Raw genomic sequence first — 17,710 nt, forward strand, 5'->3', positions numbered from 1 at the left:
GAAAGATAGTGTCAAAAGAGGCAATTTTGGTTACTAGAAATTATTTTATTTTTATTTAGTAATATAAGCTCTTAAGAAAGTGTGGAAGTGGTATTATATTTTCTATCCTTAGAAAGTACCTGTACTTAAGTACAGGAGAGAATTGGTTTTCAAATATCTTAATGATGCTGTGGTTTTCACTTCAGCAGGATCATCTAAGGTTAAAGAAGATGCAGAGTTTGCATGTGCACTTACTTCATCTACCCCTGCAACCAAAAAGAAAATGTTGAAAAAGAGTAAGTAAATCTGCTGGGTTTTTACCTTTTGTTTGGTTTGTTTTTTCTGTTTTTCAAAGAGAGAAATTTTAAATGACAAAAGTTATAAAACTGTATTACAAGAAGTTAAGAAAGTAGAGAAAAGAAAAAAGACAATCTCATTTTTAAAAGTGCACTTTGATGTATTTTCCTATTTTGTTTGTTTTAGTTAGGTCAAAAAATATGATGAGAATAGGTCCCTTACTCATCTGAGTAGCATAGATTTTTTTTCTAATAAAGGCACAGAGCAATTTATGGCTGCTTTAAAACTTAATTTAATTTGGATTAATTAGAATTATTATAGAGATTTATTTTTGGTATGAGAAGAATATGCTTTTCAATTAAAAATGTAAGTGATCTTTATTATTACTTTATGTTTTGTAATTCATAGGGAAATGACAGTGCTTAAGAGTCTGAATATTTGAAATAGAAAGAGATTGAACTGTGGTTAAGGTGATCTGGGACAAGTTACTATATTGCTGCACCTTAGTATCCTCTGTTTTACGTGTTGGAGATACAGCAGACAAAAGTCTGTTTTCACAGAGCTTATGTCTAATGTTCGGGGGGGAATATAAAATAAACAAGTAAACACATAATTAAAATTTAAAAAATTTTTTTAATTGAAGTATAGTTGCTGTATAATATTACCTGTTATAGGTGTACAATATAGTGATTCACAATTTTTAAAGGTAATACTCCACTTACAGTTATTATAAAATATTGGCTATATTCCTCATGTTGTACAGTATATCCTTGTAGCTTATCTTACACCTAATAGTTTGTGCCTCTTACTCCCCTACTGCTACACTGCCCCTTCCCTATTCCTTCTCCCTACTGGTAACCACAAGTTCTCTACATTTGTGAGTTTGCTTCTTGTTTTTTATATTCACCAGTTTGTTGTATTTTTTAGATTCCACATATAAGTGATATCATATACAGTATTTGTCTTCTCTGTCTGACTTATTTCACTTAGCCTAATGCCTTCCAAGTCCATTCATGATGCTGCAGATGGCAAAATTTTGTTCTTTTTTGTGTGTGTGAAAACAGTTGTTTTATTTATTAAAAAAAATTTTTTTTGGCCACACCACTTGTCTTGTGGGATCATAGTTCCCCAATCAGGGATTGAACCTGGGCCACAGCAGTTAAATCGCTAAGTCCTAACCACTGGACCGTCAGGGAATTTTCAAAATTTCATCCTTTTTAACAGGTAATATTCCATTGTATGTATATGCTACATCTTCTTTATCCATTTCATCTGCTGATGGACACTTAGGTTGCTTCCATATCTTGGCAGTTGTAAATAATGCTGCCGTGAACGTTCGGGCTGCATGTATTTCTTAGAATTAGTGCTTTTATCTTTTCTGGATATATACCCAAGAGTGGAATTGCTGGGTCATATGGTAGTTCTATTTTTAGTTTTTTGAGAAACTTCCATACTGTTTTCCACAGTGGCTGCACCAATTTACATTCTCACCAACAGTATCATGAGGGTTCCCTTTTCTCTACATCCTCACCAACATTTGTTATTTGTGTTCTTTTTGATGATAGCCAGTCTGACAAGTGTGAGGTGATATCTCGCTGTTGTGATTTGCATTTCCCTGATGATTACCGATGTTGAGCATGTTTTCATGTGCCTGTGGCCATCTACATTTCCTTTTTGGAAAAATGTCTATTCAGGTCTTCTGCCCATTTTTTAATCGAGTTGTTTGTGTTTTTGATATTGAGTTGTATGAGCTGTTTATGTATGTTGGATATTAGTCCATTATCAGTCATATCATTTGCAAATATATTCTCCCATTTAGTAGGTTGTCTTTTTGTTTTGTTGATGGTTTCCTTTGCTGTGCAAAAGCTTTTAAGTTTAATTAGGTCCCATTTGTTTATTTTTGCTTTTATTGCCTTTACTTTAGGAGATGGATCCAAAAAACACTGCTGTGATTTATGTCAAAGAGTGTTATGCCTGTTTTCCTCTAGGCGTTTCATAGTCTCTGGTCTTACATTTAAGTCTTCAGTCTATTTTGAGTTTATTTTTGTATTTGGTGTTAGAGAATGTTTTACTTTTGCATTCTTGAACATGTAGCTGTCCAGTTTTCCCAGCACCACTATTGAAGAGATTGTCTTTTCTCCATTGTATATTCTTGCCTTTTTTTTAATTGTAGATTAATTGATCATAAGTGTGTGGGTTTATTTCTGGGCTTTCTATCCTGTTCCATTGATCTATGTGTATGTTTTTGTGCCAGTACTATACTTTTTCTTTTCTTTTTTTTTTTTTGCGGTACACGGGCCTCTCACTGTCGTGGCCTCTCCCGCTGCGAAGCACAGGCTCCGGACGCGCAGGCCCAGTGGCCACGGCTCACGGGCACAGCCGCTCCGTGGCACGCGGGATCCTCCCGGACCGGGGCACAAACCTGCGTCCCCGGCATCGGCAGGCAGACTCTCAACCACTGCACCACCAGGGAAGCCCAGAAGTCCTTCATTTTAATTCTTCCTAATTTCTCTTCATAGAGGCACATTTTTGTCATATCTTCATTGACTTTGTGTATGTTTGAGGAAAAAAAAAACAGCTGAAGTATGTATCTTCTTTCAGGAGCATCTGCAGTGGAGAGTTCAAAGAAAACTGATACTGAAGAGAGACCAAGAACAACACTGATCATCTGTCCACTTTCTGTGTTAAGCAACTGGATTGTAAGTCTTCACAGCCCTTTAAAAACATGTAATTTATATTTGTCTGACACTATAAAAAGAGTCTTTCATTGCAAGAAATATGCTTGGTCAGCACTTTATATTTAAATTGAAGTAACTGTTAAGTGAATTGGGATTATATTTGCTGAATTGAAGTTATTTTTCTTTGAAAATTTATAGTAGAGAAAGAAACATTGTCAGTTGCTGTCATAAGATTTGGCTTGTACTTCTTCCTCTTCCATTTCTGTCCCCCAGAGTGTATAATTTAAGACCACACCTTATTTATGAACTGTTGGAACCTCTTTTTTAAGAACACCACTAATGATAACTTTTGTTTTTATAACAGCTTATAACATTTAGTGAGCTCCTATGTGCTCAGTTTTTTCCTAAGCTCTTTTCATAGATTTTCTCATTTAATCTTCACAACTATTATTCTCATTTTCCAGGTGACCGAATTGAAACACAGAGAAATTAACTTGCCTAAGGTCATCCAGCCAATAATTGATGGAGCTGGGATATAGTCTCCAACATTCTGACTCTAGAGCCTATGCTTTTAAGGCTACGTCTTTTTTTTTTTTTTCCTTCTTCTTCCAGATTGCTTTTCTGTTCTAAAACATTGCATTGGAATGGAACCTCTTTATGTGTTACGTGTAGGAGCAGCTTGGTTCTATTTCCTTTCCAGTTTGAGCTTCAAGCTCCATGTGATAATGAAATAATGACTCTGTTGGAAGCATTGTGAACAAAAAGACCACTGGATGTGAACTTCCATTCTTGCCATCTCCAAGGTTATCTGCATCTCTCCTGGCCTTTCCTCCTCTAATCTCAGAGGTGGAAGAGGTCCTACTCTTTGTAAGAGCGATACCTTAGTCTATACATTAGATTCCATCTCTTTCTGCCTTTTCACTTTGTGTGTTATTTTTCCCCTTGCCTGGTTATTCAGTCTCTCTCCACTGGCTCTTTCATGAAACATAGTCAGATCTTTTACATTTTTAAATACTTTCTCTTGATTATGTCTCACCTTTAAGTTGCTACTCTTCTTGCGTTCACTGTCTTAACTCTTGGGGTTTAATTTCCACTTTATGCTTTTATTTACTAACTCCTTAGCTCATTGTAACTTGGCTTCTGCCACCAGTTCTCTAAATTTCCTTGGAAAAAATTAGTAGTTATTATCTAATTGTCAAATTCTGTGACCTCTTTCATATCTTCTTGACTTTTATGTAGCTTTGCCTTCTTTGGCTCTTATCTTTTTATTATAAGTTTTTGGTGTATTTATTATTTTTTTTAATTACACTGTCTTCTCATTAGTGTCATTTTTCCTCTTAGGACCAGGATGCGTTTTAGTTCTCTCTTGCTCTTTTTTTTTTTTTATTCCAATAAAGCTATGCTATTTCTTTTGATGTGTGGTCCATTGCTGGAAAGACAGTACATGGGTACTTGAATAGCAGTTTCAGGGTGAGGTTTACAAGTACTAATCGAGGTATAAACAAAAGAACAGTGACTTTTTAACTGCTTGGGGCCATGGATATGTATTTTTAAAATCGGTAATTAGTATGTCATTATAATTTTATATTTGGAAAAAACCCAAAAGTTTAGTATATAAACTTAAGAAAGGAAACCTTGGCAAAATCATGCCTACTGAGGTTATGGAAAAACTGACTTTGAAAGGAATGAGTGATGGCTGAGCATATAGGGATAAGAATCAGAATTTTGCAATCTCTTGACAAGCTGCTCTCTTCCAAGCCCCCCGGTAACATAACCTAGCACTGTAATAAACAAGCTAGAAGTACCTTATCTTCCCTTCTTTGTCTTCAAACATAGGAAAGAATCCAGTTAAAGGAGGAAGATACCAATCCCACTTACACCACATAATTTTTCTGGATATTCAGACAGATTATTTATCCTCCCAATGGAAAATTAAATAATAACACCTGTTTCATTCTCACAGACACACACACACACGCAACCTAGCACAGTGACTAGAAACTCAGTACTATAATTCTCTTTCTCCAAAAGAGTTAATTTTCTTTTATGTCAAGTCTGATCTTTCCACAGATATTCTGTTTCATTTCAAGGTAACCCGTTGATTCAGTTTCCTCTTACTGTACTCTTTCTCCTTTCGTTTTCCACCAGATTTCTTGATAAGATTCTCTGCATTTTCACCTTTACTCTTTCATGTTTTATCCTCTTTTCTGTATTTTTGCCTTAACTGTTTCAGGTTTCATTCTCTCTTTAGCCCACAGTAAGTCTGGTTTTTGCTCCCACCTTCCATAGAAACTCTTTTTGAAGGGCTTCAGAGACTTCATTGTTGCCATGTCCAGTGAGTTCCCTTTTTCTTTTCCTCTGCCCTGACTTTGTTTCCCTTTTATTACTTTTTGTTATGTGTTATTTGTTAATCTTCAATCCTTTTGGTAAAGAGAGGGAATGAACATAAACTACAAATTAAAAAATTGATCTTGGGGCTTCCCTGGTGGTGCAGTGGTTGAGAGTCCGCCTGCCGATGTAGGGGACATGGGTTCGTGCCCCAGTCCAGGAAGATCCCACATGCCACAGGGCGGCTGGCCCCATGAGCCATGGCCGCTGAGCCTGCGCGTCTGGGGCCTGTGCTCCGCAACGGGAGAGGCCACAACAGTGAGAGGCCTGCATATCGCAAAAAAAAAAAAAAATTGATCTTGTATTCATTCTTGAAACTTTGATATTCTTTGGTCCCCCTGCCCAAGAGTTTGTTTGCTATCCCAATTTTCTGACCACTGTTTTTCTCTGCCTCTTCCTTCCATGCTTCCTATGTAGTCTGCCTTTTTTTCACTTAAAGCTTTTTTTTTTGTATTATGAAAATTTGTAATGAGATCTCCATTAGTCATCTAGATTCAAGAATCAAAAGTTTACCACATTTGCTTTATTTTTTTCTTTGCTGGAATATTTAAAATCATATCTCAGACATCATGTTTTATCTCCCAATGAAGCATAAGCTGTGCTCTTTAAGTATTGCTCTCTGCAGGCTCTTCCCCTAACCTGGTTTCCTCATTGTATTTGTTCTCCTTAGAAAATCTTATTCATTCCTGTAGCTTCATGTACTGTCTACTGATAACTTTAAAGTCTGTATCTACACCTGCATTACAGGCCAGTATTTAAATTTTTGGAGTATATTTCTCTAGTCAGATATTCTATGGTGACCAAAAATTTTAAATGTCTAAAATAATAATACTCATTATCTCTTTCTCATCTTTATGCCTGCTTTCCCTTCTTTTTTTAAACTTCTCTGTATCTTTATCACACAGTTCTAGTAGTTAAGTATCAGAGTCTTCTTTTGTCTTCTCCCTTTTCTTCATATCCCATATTTAATTAGTTCTCAAGTCCCATCAGTCACTGTCTTTCACACCAGTCCTTTCCATTCTGTTCTTACTTTTGCCAGTCTGGTATAGGTCTTCATCATCTTTTCCATTTTTCATCTAATAGTTTCCCAGCTGTGTCTCCTTAGTACCTTCTGTCTCTTTCTAATCTTTTTTTTTTTTTCCTGCTCAGAATCTCCCAGATCTACTGTTTTCTTGAGTTAAAAAAACCAAAGCAGACAAAAAATTCTCAAGTTTTTAAAACTGATCATGTTGTCAAGGAGGACAGGGACCAGATCTTGTTTTTCTCTTTAGCTGCACCACCTTTCTGGTTGATACCTGGCAAACAGTAGGCCTATAATAAATGAATGAAAGTAGATACTGTGCTTGAATCTCTACCTACATTCTTGAAAATATTGCCTACTGTTCTTTCAGTGTTTAATTTTGATAATATTAAGTCACTAAATGGAAGCATTAAAGACCCTTTTTGTAAAATACTAAATTAAAAAAAACTTACTGTTTTAAAAAAACTTGGTTGTTTTTTCCTTCTAAAAATGAAGCAGCTGCCCACTGGTAGGGACAGGCAAAATTTATATAATGTATTATTATTGTATATATGTCAGTTTCCCTGGCAATAAAATAACTAGTATTGTTATTATCGTTGTTGTTTTAGATTGCATGAAACTTGTTTTTATGCAATTTTAGTAGTTTGATTTGTGACACTACTGCCAAAACAGTACATTTTATACACATATTGAACCTGACACTAACCTACTTCTTATTAAAATATTTCTGATTTTCTTTTAGGACCAGTTTGGACAACATATAAAATCAGATGTGCACTTGAATTTTTATGTTTATTATGGTCCTGATCGTGTTAGAGACCCAGCCTTGCTTTCGAAACAGGATATTGTTTTGACTACATATAATATTTTAACTCATGACTATGGAGTAAGTATGTTGATACTCAGAGATTTTCGGAAGTTGAATTTAAGTAATTGCTTCAGGTTTCTAAAGTGTTCTAAAATTCAGGCTTTATACTCTTCCCTTAATATATAGGAAGTAAATAGGAAATTTTTTTTAATAAAATATTTTATTAAAATTTATTTTACCTATATCTTGTTACTTTTTAAAGTGTAGCTGCTGGAAAATTTAATATGACATACGTGGCTTACATGACATTCCTATTCGACAGTGCTGCTCTAGACCCTTTTTCCAGAAGCATTCATGTGCATACATATCCACATAATTTTGTATATAATTTCAGGAACTGGTAGGAGTGCCCTAAATCCCATCCATGGGTTCTAGCCCCAAATTAAGGATCTCTGAATCAGGAGTTTCACAGGTTTCTTCAGGTGCGGCATTTACCACACTATGTGCACAGATTTACCATACTGTACAGATGGGGAAACTTGAGCATCAGGCTGTCCTCACAGCCCAGCAGCTGAGCCCAGGGACTTCATCTGCTGGGGTGTGGGGCTGCCTGGCCCTCCTGTACTGGTGTGGAGGGCTGGCACTGGGGGTCACCTTTTGGAGGGTGATGCTGCAGCTCTGCCTTTCTAGCCCCCCCAAGAGGAAATTGTTTTTGAATATTCTGCAAAAAAAAAAAAAAGAACAAGGTTTGACTTCCTTTAGATAATAATTTAGGAATATTTTATGTTTAGAACACTTAAATTTTAAAATCTGAATTGTAATTAAGTGTATATAGCAATTTGCAAATGAATTCTTACTTTTTCTGATATTCTGGAATATTGTTTTCTGTCATAGTGATTTGATAATTGTTTATCTCAATTTAAAAATAAGCTTTTTTGTATCTGAAATTTGTTTCCCAGTTCATTTAGAATTCTAATTGTTGTTTGCCTATAATTCCGGTTAAGTTAAAATGTTTTCCAAAATACTTTACTATAAAAATTTTAGTCTTTAGGTAAGAACATTAACTTTTACATAAAAGTAATTATGTTATATTCAAATAATTCTTTTTGCTGACAATCTTTATATCATCATATGTTTGAATCTGAGGCAGAATAAGAATAGCTCAGTGTTTTGAACCAAGGTCTCATCAGAGAGCTAGATTACCTGGGTTTGCATGCTAGCTCTGCCCTTCATAGCTGTGGTACTTTGAGCAACATACGTCACACCTTGGTGCTTCAATTTTCTCATCTGTAAAATAGGAGTAATAATACTTCATAAGTTTGTGAACATTTAATAATTTAATATATGTAGTGCTTAAAGCAGTACCTACCACATAGTAGGTGATGCTATTAAAGAATAACAACTCATATTACTTATTAAATTACATAAAGTATTATTTTACTTTCCTGTGTTTTTGATTCATATGAAACATTTATTTCAGACTAAAGCTGATAGTCCACTACATAGCATAAGGTGGCTAAGAGTGATCCTGGATGAAGGACATGCCATACGAAATCCAAATGCTCAGCAGACAAAAGCTGTACTTGATTTAGAAGCAGAAAGAAGATGGGTATTGACAGGTAACGATAAAAAATGAATTCCCAAATATGTATGGTTAAGTAAGTTATGAGGTAACTTCGTAAACTTCAAGTGGATATAAAGTCTCTCCCAAAAATCAATTATAGAAATCATGTAATAAAACATTTTGACTTTTTTTTATAGCTGCCCATGATATAGCAACATTTGAATTATAGTTCATTTATGGAACAGTCACTATACTTATTTTTGAACTTTGGAACTCTAGACACTTTAATCCTCCAATTAGAATCTTGATTTCTCTACTTCCCATCATGGAGCTTGTTTGCTACTCATGAACCTGTACTGGAAGATGGGGATGAGAATATAAGCTCAGATTAGTTTTTTTCTTCTTGCTAGTGCTGCTGATTTAAAAATCAAATAAGCAAATGTTCTTGTTAAGGAGAAAGTTGAGTTTACGGGGTCTGTGGTCTTTTTGTTAGTATGGCAAGTGAGAGCTAAAAATCAGAGCCAGACTGTATTTTGAGATTGTGTATATGTTTAACAAAGGGTTATACTCACAGCTTAATAGTTAGTGGGTGCGCTTAGAACCAAGTGCCCATTTTCAAGTGTTGTCTCCGTTGATTGGGCCGGTGGATATTTTGATTGTGTATTCTGGCTATAGAGTTATAACAGTTTTCTGTTCTTTTTAGGCACTCCAATTCAGAATTCTTTAAAAGACTTGTGGTCTCTTCTTTCCTTCTTAAAACTTAAACCATTTCTTGATAGAGAATGGTGGCATAGAACAATACAGCGTCCTGTCACAATGGGAGATGAAGGTGGACTTAGGTAAGTAATTTCAGGACAACTGATTAATATTAGCTACAAATAATTGTTCGCAGCTTGAAGCAGTTGCCACTTTCATTACTATTTTAACCTGACTGTTGGCTTTCCTCTCCAAAAAGTGTTTATGGCTTAATGTCTTTGACTGTCAAAAATCTGATGATTCTTGTTTGGGGGGATAAATATTTCTACCAATCACTAAAAGGTTAACTCTCCTTTCCCCTGATTTTAGTCAGAACTGTGAAGGCAGAGCTATATGGTCTTTGTGTGTTGCTCTTACTCTCAAAACCACCATTAATAAATTAAGTAGTGACAGGAAAAACATTATATGCTCAGAAAATCCAATATGCACTAAATTTTCATAACTTATCTTGTATAGCAGTGGTCCCCAACCTTTTTGGCACCAGGGACCAGTTCGTGGAAGACAGTTTTTCCACTGACGGGGGCGGGGTGGGGGATGGTTTCGGGATGATTCAAGCACATTATGTTTATTGTGCACTTTATTTCTATTATCATTACATTGTAATATATAATGAAGTAATTATACAACTCACCATAATGCAGAATCAGTGGGAGCCCTGAGCTTGTTTTTACTTGCCACTCACTGACAGGGTTTTGATATGAGTCTGCAAGCAGTGGATTTATTGTGGTCTCTGTGCAGTCAAACCTCTCTGCTAATGATACTCTGTATTTGCAGCCACTCCCCAGCACTAGCAACACCACCTCAGCTCCACCTCAGATCATCAGGCATTAGATTCTCATAAGGAGCACGCAGCATAGGTCCCTCGCATGCGCAGTTCACTGTAGGGTTCGTGCTCCTATGAGAATCTAATGCCACTGCTGATCTGACAGGAGGCGGAGCTCAGGCGGTAATGCGAGCGATGGGGAGCGGCTGTAAATACAGGTGAAGCTTTGCTCGCTCATCTGCTGCCCACCTCCTGCTGTGCAGCCTGGTTCCTAACAGGCCACGGACAGGTACTGGTCCATGGCCTGGGGGTTGGGGACCCCTGTTGTATAGCTTTATATAGTGATAGCTGAATGATGTGGTAATACAGTGGCAGTAACAAGAGTTTTACAAGACAGAAAGTTTCTGGTGGAGATAGGTAAAAACTCAACTTCTCAAAAATATCAACTTGCTGATAGCCGTTTTGCAAGGTACTAGGCTAATGTTCAAATTTTTTGCCTGGATCAGTGGTTTTCAGACAGAGGGTTTAGGATTCATTAGCATTTTGTGAAATCATAAAGATGGCAGCTAGCATTATAGCTGTTCATTAAAGAAAATGAAATAGAGTAGAAGATTTAGGAAAATAGCAGAGTGCATCACACACAGTATTGTTTTGTGAAATGTTTGTTTCTGTTATATGTATATGTTTTTGTATGTTTGATGGATGGAGTAAAATACGTTTCTTACTGTGGGTTATAGTGAAAAATATTCAAAAGCCACTAACCTAGTTTGCAGTACTGTCTACTTGATTCCTCAGAACCAACTAGTTAAATTCTGATTTAAGAAATTGTATTTATATTTCAGTGTTAGGAAAAAATCTTTTTTTAAAGAGTTGCTTCCTTTTTTTTTTCTGATATTGAGAAGATTGTAAAGGCTGTAGAATCTAGAAGGCATTTATCCCTCTTCTGAATTGTCTCATCATGTTTTAATTTTTATTTTTGGCATTCATTACTTTACAAAAATTATTTATGTACCTTGATTTTCATATTACTGGAGAAATTTTTTGAAGATAAGATCTTACTCATTTATGTATTTATGATGTTTAGTATAATGCCTTGCACTTAATAGCTACTTTTTAAGAATTTGAGTGTCAAACTTTGGGTGGTGTAGTTGACAGAATTGAGAAGGAAAAAGAGGGTTAGTGATTAGAAAAACGGGGAGAAGAGCTTAAGAAAAATAAGGACAGGATAAAAGATTAAACTGTGACAGGTACTGAATTGAGGGCAAATTTAAATGTATTTTGTTACTATAATTTTCTCTTTGTAGAATATGTCTGTCATTATAAGATTCGATAAAACTCCAAATAAGTGTTTTTTTTTTTAATCTTTACTAAGGTCATAGAATGGTAATAGATTAAGATATTCTTTTTCGTTCTCATTGAATTAACTTATGGAGAAATAAAAAGTTACGTGATTATTTCTTTTATTTTGATTAGGCGTTTACAGTCCCTAATTAAAAATATTACACTTAGAAGAACAAAGACAAGCAAAATTAGAGGAAAACCTGTTTTGGAGTTACCAGAACGTAAAGTATTTATTCAGCACATTACACTTTCAGATGAAGAGAGGAAGATTTACCAGTCTGTGAAAAATGAAGGCAGAGCTACTATTGGAAGGTATGGAGAAAGAAAGTCATTTTAGAAATTAGTTTTTATTTTCTTTGTTAACTTTAATTGAATAGCATTTTTTTAGGTATGTTAGCAATAAAGTCTTATTAAGTGCACTGAAGTATAATTTTTTTTTTTTTTTTTACTATTTACTTTTTAACAAATTAATAGTTGAAGTGAGTGAAATAATATTATAATTCACCAGGTAAGTAATTCCTTAAGTTAGGAAAAAAGTTTACGTGAAATGGCAAGTCTTGGATTGCTAGTCAGAAGACCTTGGTTGCTTCTATTCCTGGTTCTGTGTCATGCGAGAAGATTAAAAACATTGAGAGAAGTATATCTAAAGAAGGACTAAAACTTGGGGAACATTCCACATTAAAGACATAGGAAAATAAAGAGGAGCCACTGGAAGAGATTCTATCAAGGGGAGATGTATGAAGAAAGTAGAGAAACTGTTACAGAATTCCAGTAAAGACTGTAATCAAGAAAGAATGTATGGTCAGTAGTGTCACATAGTGCAGAGACTTAGTAAAGGCTATTTACAATAATTTGGTGATTCAGAAGTTACTGGTATAAACTCCCAGAATGGTTTCACTAGAATGATGAGATATATAGCCAAATTGTAGGAGTAAAGGGATTGCAAAGAAGTAGCCAGCTGTAGGGGTAGACCATTTTTCACGAAGTTTGTCTTTAAAAGGAAGAAGACTGGTAGATAGGATTGACAGTTGGCTGCTGGATCAGTTTTTTGATGGTTTTATTTGTGTAATTGCTTTGAGAGGAAGAGAACATGGAAGAGACTACAGATAGAAAAGAAAATAAAACAAATTGATGGAGAAAAGTAAAGCCTACTATGGAGGTAAATAATATCAAGAGTACAGTCAGTGAACTATGAGACAAGATATCTACAGAATAAGGCAGTGGGAAGTTGAGGAAGGTAGACTGGATTTTCAGCCGTTGCAAAAAGTAAGGTTTTTAGAGTGGTAGACAGGCTCCACATGGTATTGGATCTATGTAAAAGTTAAATCAGTACGACTTTCCAACCACACATGGAAATCTGGAACTAGGAGCTGATGAAGTGTAGATTAAAGGTATTGGGGATTGGTAGGTGAGAAATTCTAGTCTAAGCAAGAGCATGTTTGATGTGAATGCATGAAGGAACCAGAATGAGTAGGAGACAAGTGAAGGCAGGACAGGGTTGAGAATATAGGGGAATCTTCAAAACATGAGAACTTCAGTGAGGTACAAAGCAGGTTTAATAGGAATTAGGAATATTGAGAAAGACTGTTCTAAGCAAGCGATTTCAGAGTTGAAAATCTTTGCAGTGGTGATTCAAATTTCCTTCATATTCATTCTTTCAACCAAAATTTATTAAGTGCCTGTGTGCCAGGCACTGTTGTACACATTGGGATACAGCAGAGTAAAGCAGACAAAAATCTCTACCCTCAAGGAGCTTATATTTCAGTGGGAGGTAACAGATGATTAAAAAATTAAGTTTTATGGAAAAAAAGTAAAGCAGAGAAAGGAGGTGAGGGAGCACTGAAGCTGTTTTTATAGGGTATTCAGGGAAGATGATTTCACTTGAGAAGGTGATATGTGGGAAAAGATGTAAAGGAGATTGGGGTTGGCGGGCATTTCTGGCAGAGGGGAACAGCAAGTGTAAAGGCCCTGAGTTGGGAGCATACCTGGGGAGCTTGAGCAACAGAGAGGCAAGTGTGGCTGGATAATATGAGCAAGGCGGAAAATAGTGATGATGTCAGAGAGCTGTTGGCGTGGGGGTGGGTGCAGTTATGTAAGGCATTGTGGCGTATTGGAAGAACTTCGGCTTTTACTGTTCATGAGATTTGGGAACCTTTGAAGGAAGGGTTTTGAACCACGAGTGACTTAATTTTACTTATATTTTTAAAGGATAACTGGCTGCTGTGTTAAGATTTACATTGTAGAGTCAAGGCATAAGTAGGGAGAACAGCGGCAAAAATCAAAGTAAGAGATGATGGTGTTTTTTTTTTTACTACAGTAGTAGTGATGAAGGGGGTGAGAAATGCCCGGATTCTGTTACATTTTGAAGGTAGAGCCAACAGAACTTGCTGATTGATATAGTATGGGGTGTGAGAGAGAGGAGTGAAAGGTAACTGCAAGGTTTTTCACATGAGTGGCTAGAAGGATGGAATTGCCATTTGCAGAATAGGTCTGTAGGGAGGAGCAGAGTTTTCTCAGGGAAGATGAGAAACTCAGCTTTGGGCACATTGATTGTGTGATGCCTGTGTGACTTCCAAGTGGAGATGTCCCATAGTCAGTTGGATATGAGATTAGAGTTCATGGGAATGCTCTTGGTTTGATATAAATTTGAAAGTCACCTGTGTGTAAATGGTACTTTTAGCCGGGAGACTGGATAAGATCACCGAGAGAGTGAGTGAAGTTAGAGAAGAGTTCTAACAAGACAGGTGTAGCTGGTGAGGTAGGAGGAAACTTCTACTTCGGTATCTGGCACTCAAAAGAAATTTCTTAAACTGAAATATTCATTTTCAGTGTAAGAAGCGGTGCCAGGGAGTAATTAGACTATTGGTAAATGTTATTCTGTTTGAAAAGGTTGAAAAAGAGTAACTTTATTGAAACTGTTCTCAGAGAAAAAATGTTATTTAAAAAATATCTTAATAGGTAGTACATTTACTAACATTTATTGAGCACTTACTACGTGTTATGCATTTATCTGAGAGCTTTATGTGTATTAATTCACAACAATCCTATTAAGTCGGTACAGGGATTACCTACATTTTACAAATGAAGGATCCGAGGCACAGAGCAGTTAGGTGACTTACACTGTGTCACACAGCTAATGAATGACAGAGGTGGTGTTTAAATTCAGGTAGTTCGGTTCTAAAATTTGTAAGTTCAATCTTTATATTGCCTATTCCTTGCATTCTTGAATACTGAGAAGCATTTGTTGCCATAATACTACTCTTACATATCAGCAGATGTATATCATTTACCGTAGTCCAGCACTATTCTAAATGCTTTGCATGTGCTAACTTTTTTAATACAACAGTCCTATGAGGTATGTATTATACCACTGTTACAGCTGAGGAAGCTCAAGACACAGGTTGAGAAACCTGCCCAAGTTTTCACAGTTAAATTGACAGAGCCAGATTTTGAATTCAGACAGTCTAGCTCTAGAGTCTGTCCTCTTAACCATTAGGCTATATTTCTCCTATTGCCTTAATACTTAAATACCAGATTGCCTTGGTATATAATTTTTGGATCACCCATTGTTTCTTCAAAACCTGTATTGTCTTTGTTCTACTGTGTTTTATATTGAATAGTTCCATGGAAAACCTTGATTTTTATTTTATTCTATTCTTTAAAGTCCAGGAATTTCACCAGGATCTCTGTTGATATTTTTATGGAACATGTGGTACCATTTAAATCTGTAGATTCCAGTCTTCCTGCACCCCCTTTTGGGAAAGTTCTCTTAAATACTGTTTTCTGTTCCATTATTTTATTTCTTTCTGTGTATGCTGGATATTCTTTTTTTCCCATAGGTATCATTTTATTCTAATCATTTACATCTTTGTTTAATTTTGCTTTTCTCAATCCTGTTTCCCACAATCTTATGTTTTTATCAGTGGCTAGTCTCTTTTATGCTGGCTTCCCTGTGGCTTCCTCTGATAGTTTACTTTTCTCTTTCATACTTTTTAGCTGTACCAGCTCATCTTTGATCTCTATTTTGTTTTGCCATACCTTTTCAAGTTTTGTCTCTGCTTTAAGCTATTGGTGGGTTTTTTTTGGCGGTACACGGGCCTCTCACTGCTGTGGCCTCTCCCGTTGCGGAGCACAGGCTCCGGACGCGCAGGCTTAGCGGCTATGGCTCACAGGCCCAGCCACTCCGCAGCATGTGGGATCTTCCCGGACTGGGGCACGAACCCGTGTCCCCTGCATCGGCAGGCAGACTCTCAACCACTGCGCCACCAGGGAAGCCCTATTGGTGTTTTTTTAGGAGGAACTGTTTTATTGAGTGGTGTTAAATCATGGTAGCATTCTTGGTCATAATTTTTATTTGCTCTATGGCAACATTTTTCTGGTGAGTTCTCTTTCACTGCCATTTGTTCTCTCCCTTGCTCTTTGCTGATTGTTACTCATATATGAATGTCTTGAGCTCTTTCTGGACTAGCTATTTGCAAGAGATTCATATGACGGGACAGGAGTCATAGCTGTATCCTCGACTGGCAGGAAATATATCCTTATTTAATTATGACTCAGGGTTACATGTGAGTTCTTTCAGATTTTACTTGTGCTCATAAAACAGATCAGAAGCTTTAGGGTTCCTTACAATACGGAATGCTGTGGTTATAGTCTTTTCTGAAAACACAGTAGGGCCATGTGTTTCCTATTCAGCTTGCCTTCCCTCCGTCTTGGTGTAAACTTGTCCAGGGACGTTCAAGCCATGAGCCGTGCACATAAGAGATGGTGATTTTCTCCTTAGGGCGTGCTGTTTTGAAGAATTGTGCTCTGGCAGGCAGGTCTGCTTGAGGTCTGCAGTCATCTCTCAGTATCTTCCTTTTTGACTTCTACTGCAGTTGGCAGCCATTTCTCATATACTTTGCTTTATTGTTACAAATCTCTCCTGGTTTCATTAAAGATAGAGTTTACTTTTCTGTTTTCCATTCATGTTTTGAAGTGATTTCCAGGGAAGAAGAAAACAATGCCATTTTTGTTGCACTGTTCTAGAATAGGAAATATTATTGCTTAGAGGCCTTCATAATATTCAGTGTTTTTACCTCTAGGTATTTTAATGAAGGGACTGTCCTTGCACACTATGCAGATGTCCTGGGTCTTTTGCTTAGATTGCGGCAGATTTGTTGTCATACTCACCTTCTTACAAACGCAGTGTCTTCCAGTAGTCCCTCAGGTAGGTAAATGTGGTTGGTTTAAACATCATATTTATTAGAGATATTTAAATCAGAATGAGACATTTTTCATATGGCCTAAATTTAGTTTGTCAAATGGACATTGATTTTAGAATAGGACTTAACTAGAAATATACTCAAGAACCTCTCAACAATGAAATGGAATATTAATGAGGTTTTCAAAGATTTCCAGTGATAGTCTTAGAAGAAAGGTTCAAATTGGATCAGCCTTTTATTCTATGGTAGTACCCACAGATGGTGTTACAGTGATGTTTCTGTGTAAGGTATGTTATGTGGAGCTTCTGAATTTTTCTTAAAATTTCACATTTAAATCATGCTTTTTGCCTGTGATTAAAAAATAAATAAATAAATAAATAAAAAGACTTAAGACTGCCCAAGCAAAACTTTTCTCTACATAAGGAAGATTAAGATTGTCTAGTCATATTACAAGTCTTGCTCTGAAATTAATTTTTCAGCCTTTTCTCTAGGAAATGATACACCTGAAGAACTACGAAAGAAGTTAATAAGGAAGATGAAGTTAATTCTGAGCTCAGGTTCTGATGAAGAATGTGCAATTTGCTTGGATTCTTTAACGGTTCCTGTCATAACACATTGTGCACACGTCTTTTGTAAACCCTGCATTTGCCAGGTCATTCAGAATGAGCAGGTTAGTTTTATGCTGAATACAAATTCAGTGTTTGATGGAGTGGTGTTGCAGTGTTGAGTGTAATGAAAACCCAAGTCCAACAGAGACTATAAAGAGTTTTGCACTTGGATTTACTAGTGCACCTTTTATATATAGTTAATTTTATCAGTGTTTTAATAGATATGTTTCATTATAATTAAGCCCTTTTAATATAAAACGACATTTTTTGGAGGTATATTTCAGTATTTTAGTTCTACTAACTCTT

The 17,710-nt window shown here is 36.2% G+C and overlaps 1 protein-coding gene and 1 long non-coding RNA gene across 5 annotated transcripts in view; one reads left to right on the forward strand and one right to left on the reverse strand.

Annotated features, from left to right (window-relative positions):
* The window catches only part of HLTF (helicase like transcription factor), a 59,851-nt gene that overhangs the window by 31,476 nt on the left and 10,665 nt on the right, over positions 1-17,710 (forward strand). The window contains exons 13-20 of one of the 4 annotated variants that reach the window (XM_067737534.1): positions 186-275; positions 2,878-2,975; positions 7,106-7,249; positions 8,652-8,790; positions 9,439-9,574; positions 11,728-11,907; positions 16,677-16,801; positions 17,276-17,466. In XM_067737534.1, the coding sequence (XP_067593635.1) occupies positions 186-275; positions 2,878-2,975; positions 7,106-7,249; positions 8,652-8,790; positions 9,439-9,574; positions 11,728-11,907; positions 16,677-16,801; positions 17,276-17,466 (1,103 nt within the window). The remainder of the gene's footprint in view (positions 1-185; positions 276-2,877; positions 2,976-7,105; positions 7,250-8,651; positions 8,791-9,438; positions 9,575-11,727; positions 11,908-16,676; positions 16,802-17,275; positions 17,467-17,710) is intronic. The other 3 variants (XM_067737535.1, XM_067737536.1, XM_067737537.1) reach the window with 3 other exon arrangements.
* Positions 7,391-9,443, reverse strand: LOC137224720 (uncharacterized). Its single transcript, XR_010943470.1, has 3 exons — positions 9,308-9,443; positions 8,375-8,458; positions 7,391-7,892 (listed from the first exon to the last, which is right to left on the reverse strand). It is a non-coding gene; the product is annotated as an uncharacterized lncRNA (long non-coding RNA).

The sequence above is a fragment of the Pseudorca crassidens genome, chromosome 5 (assembly GCF_039906515.1).
Source record: "Pseudorca crassidens isolate mPseCra1 chromosome 5, mPseCra1.hap1, whole genome shotgun sequence".
Lineage (NCBI taxonomy): Eukaryota > Metazoa > Chordata > Mammalia > Artiodactyla > Delphinidae > Pseudorca > Pseudorca crassidens.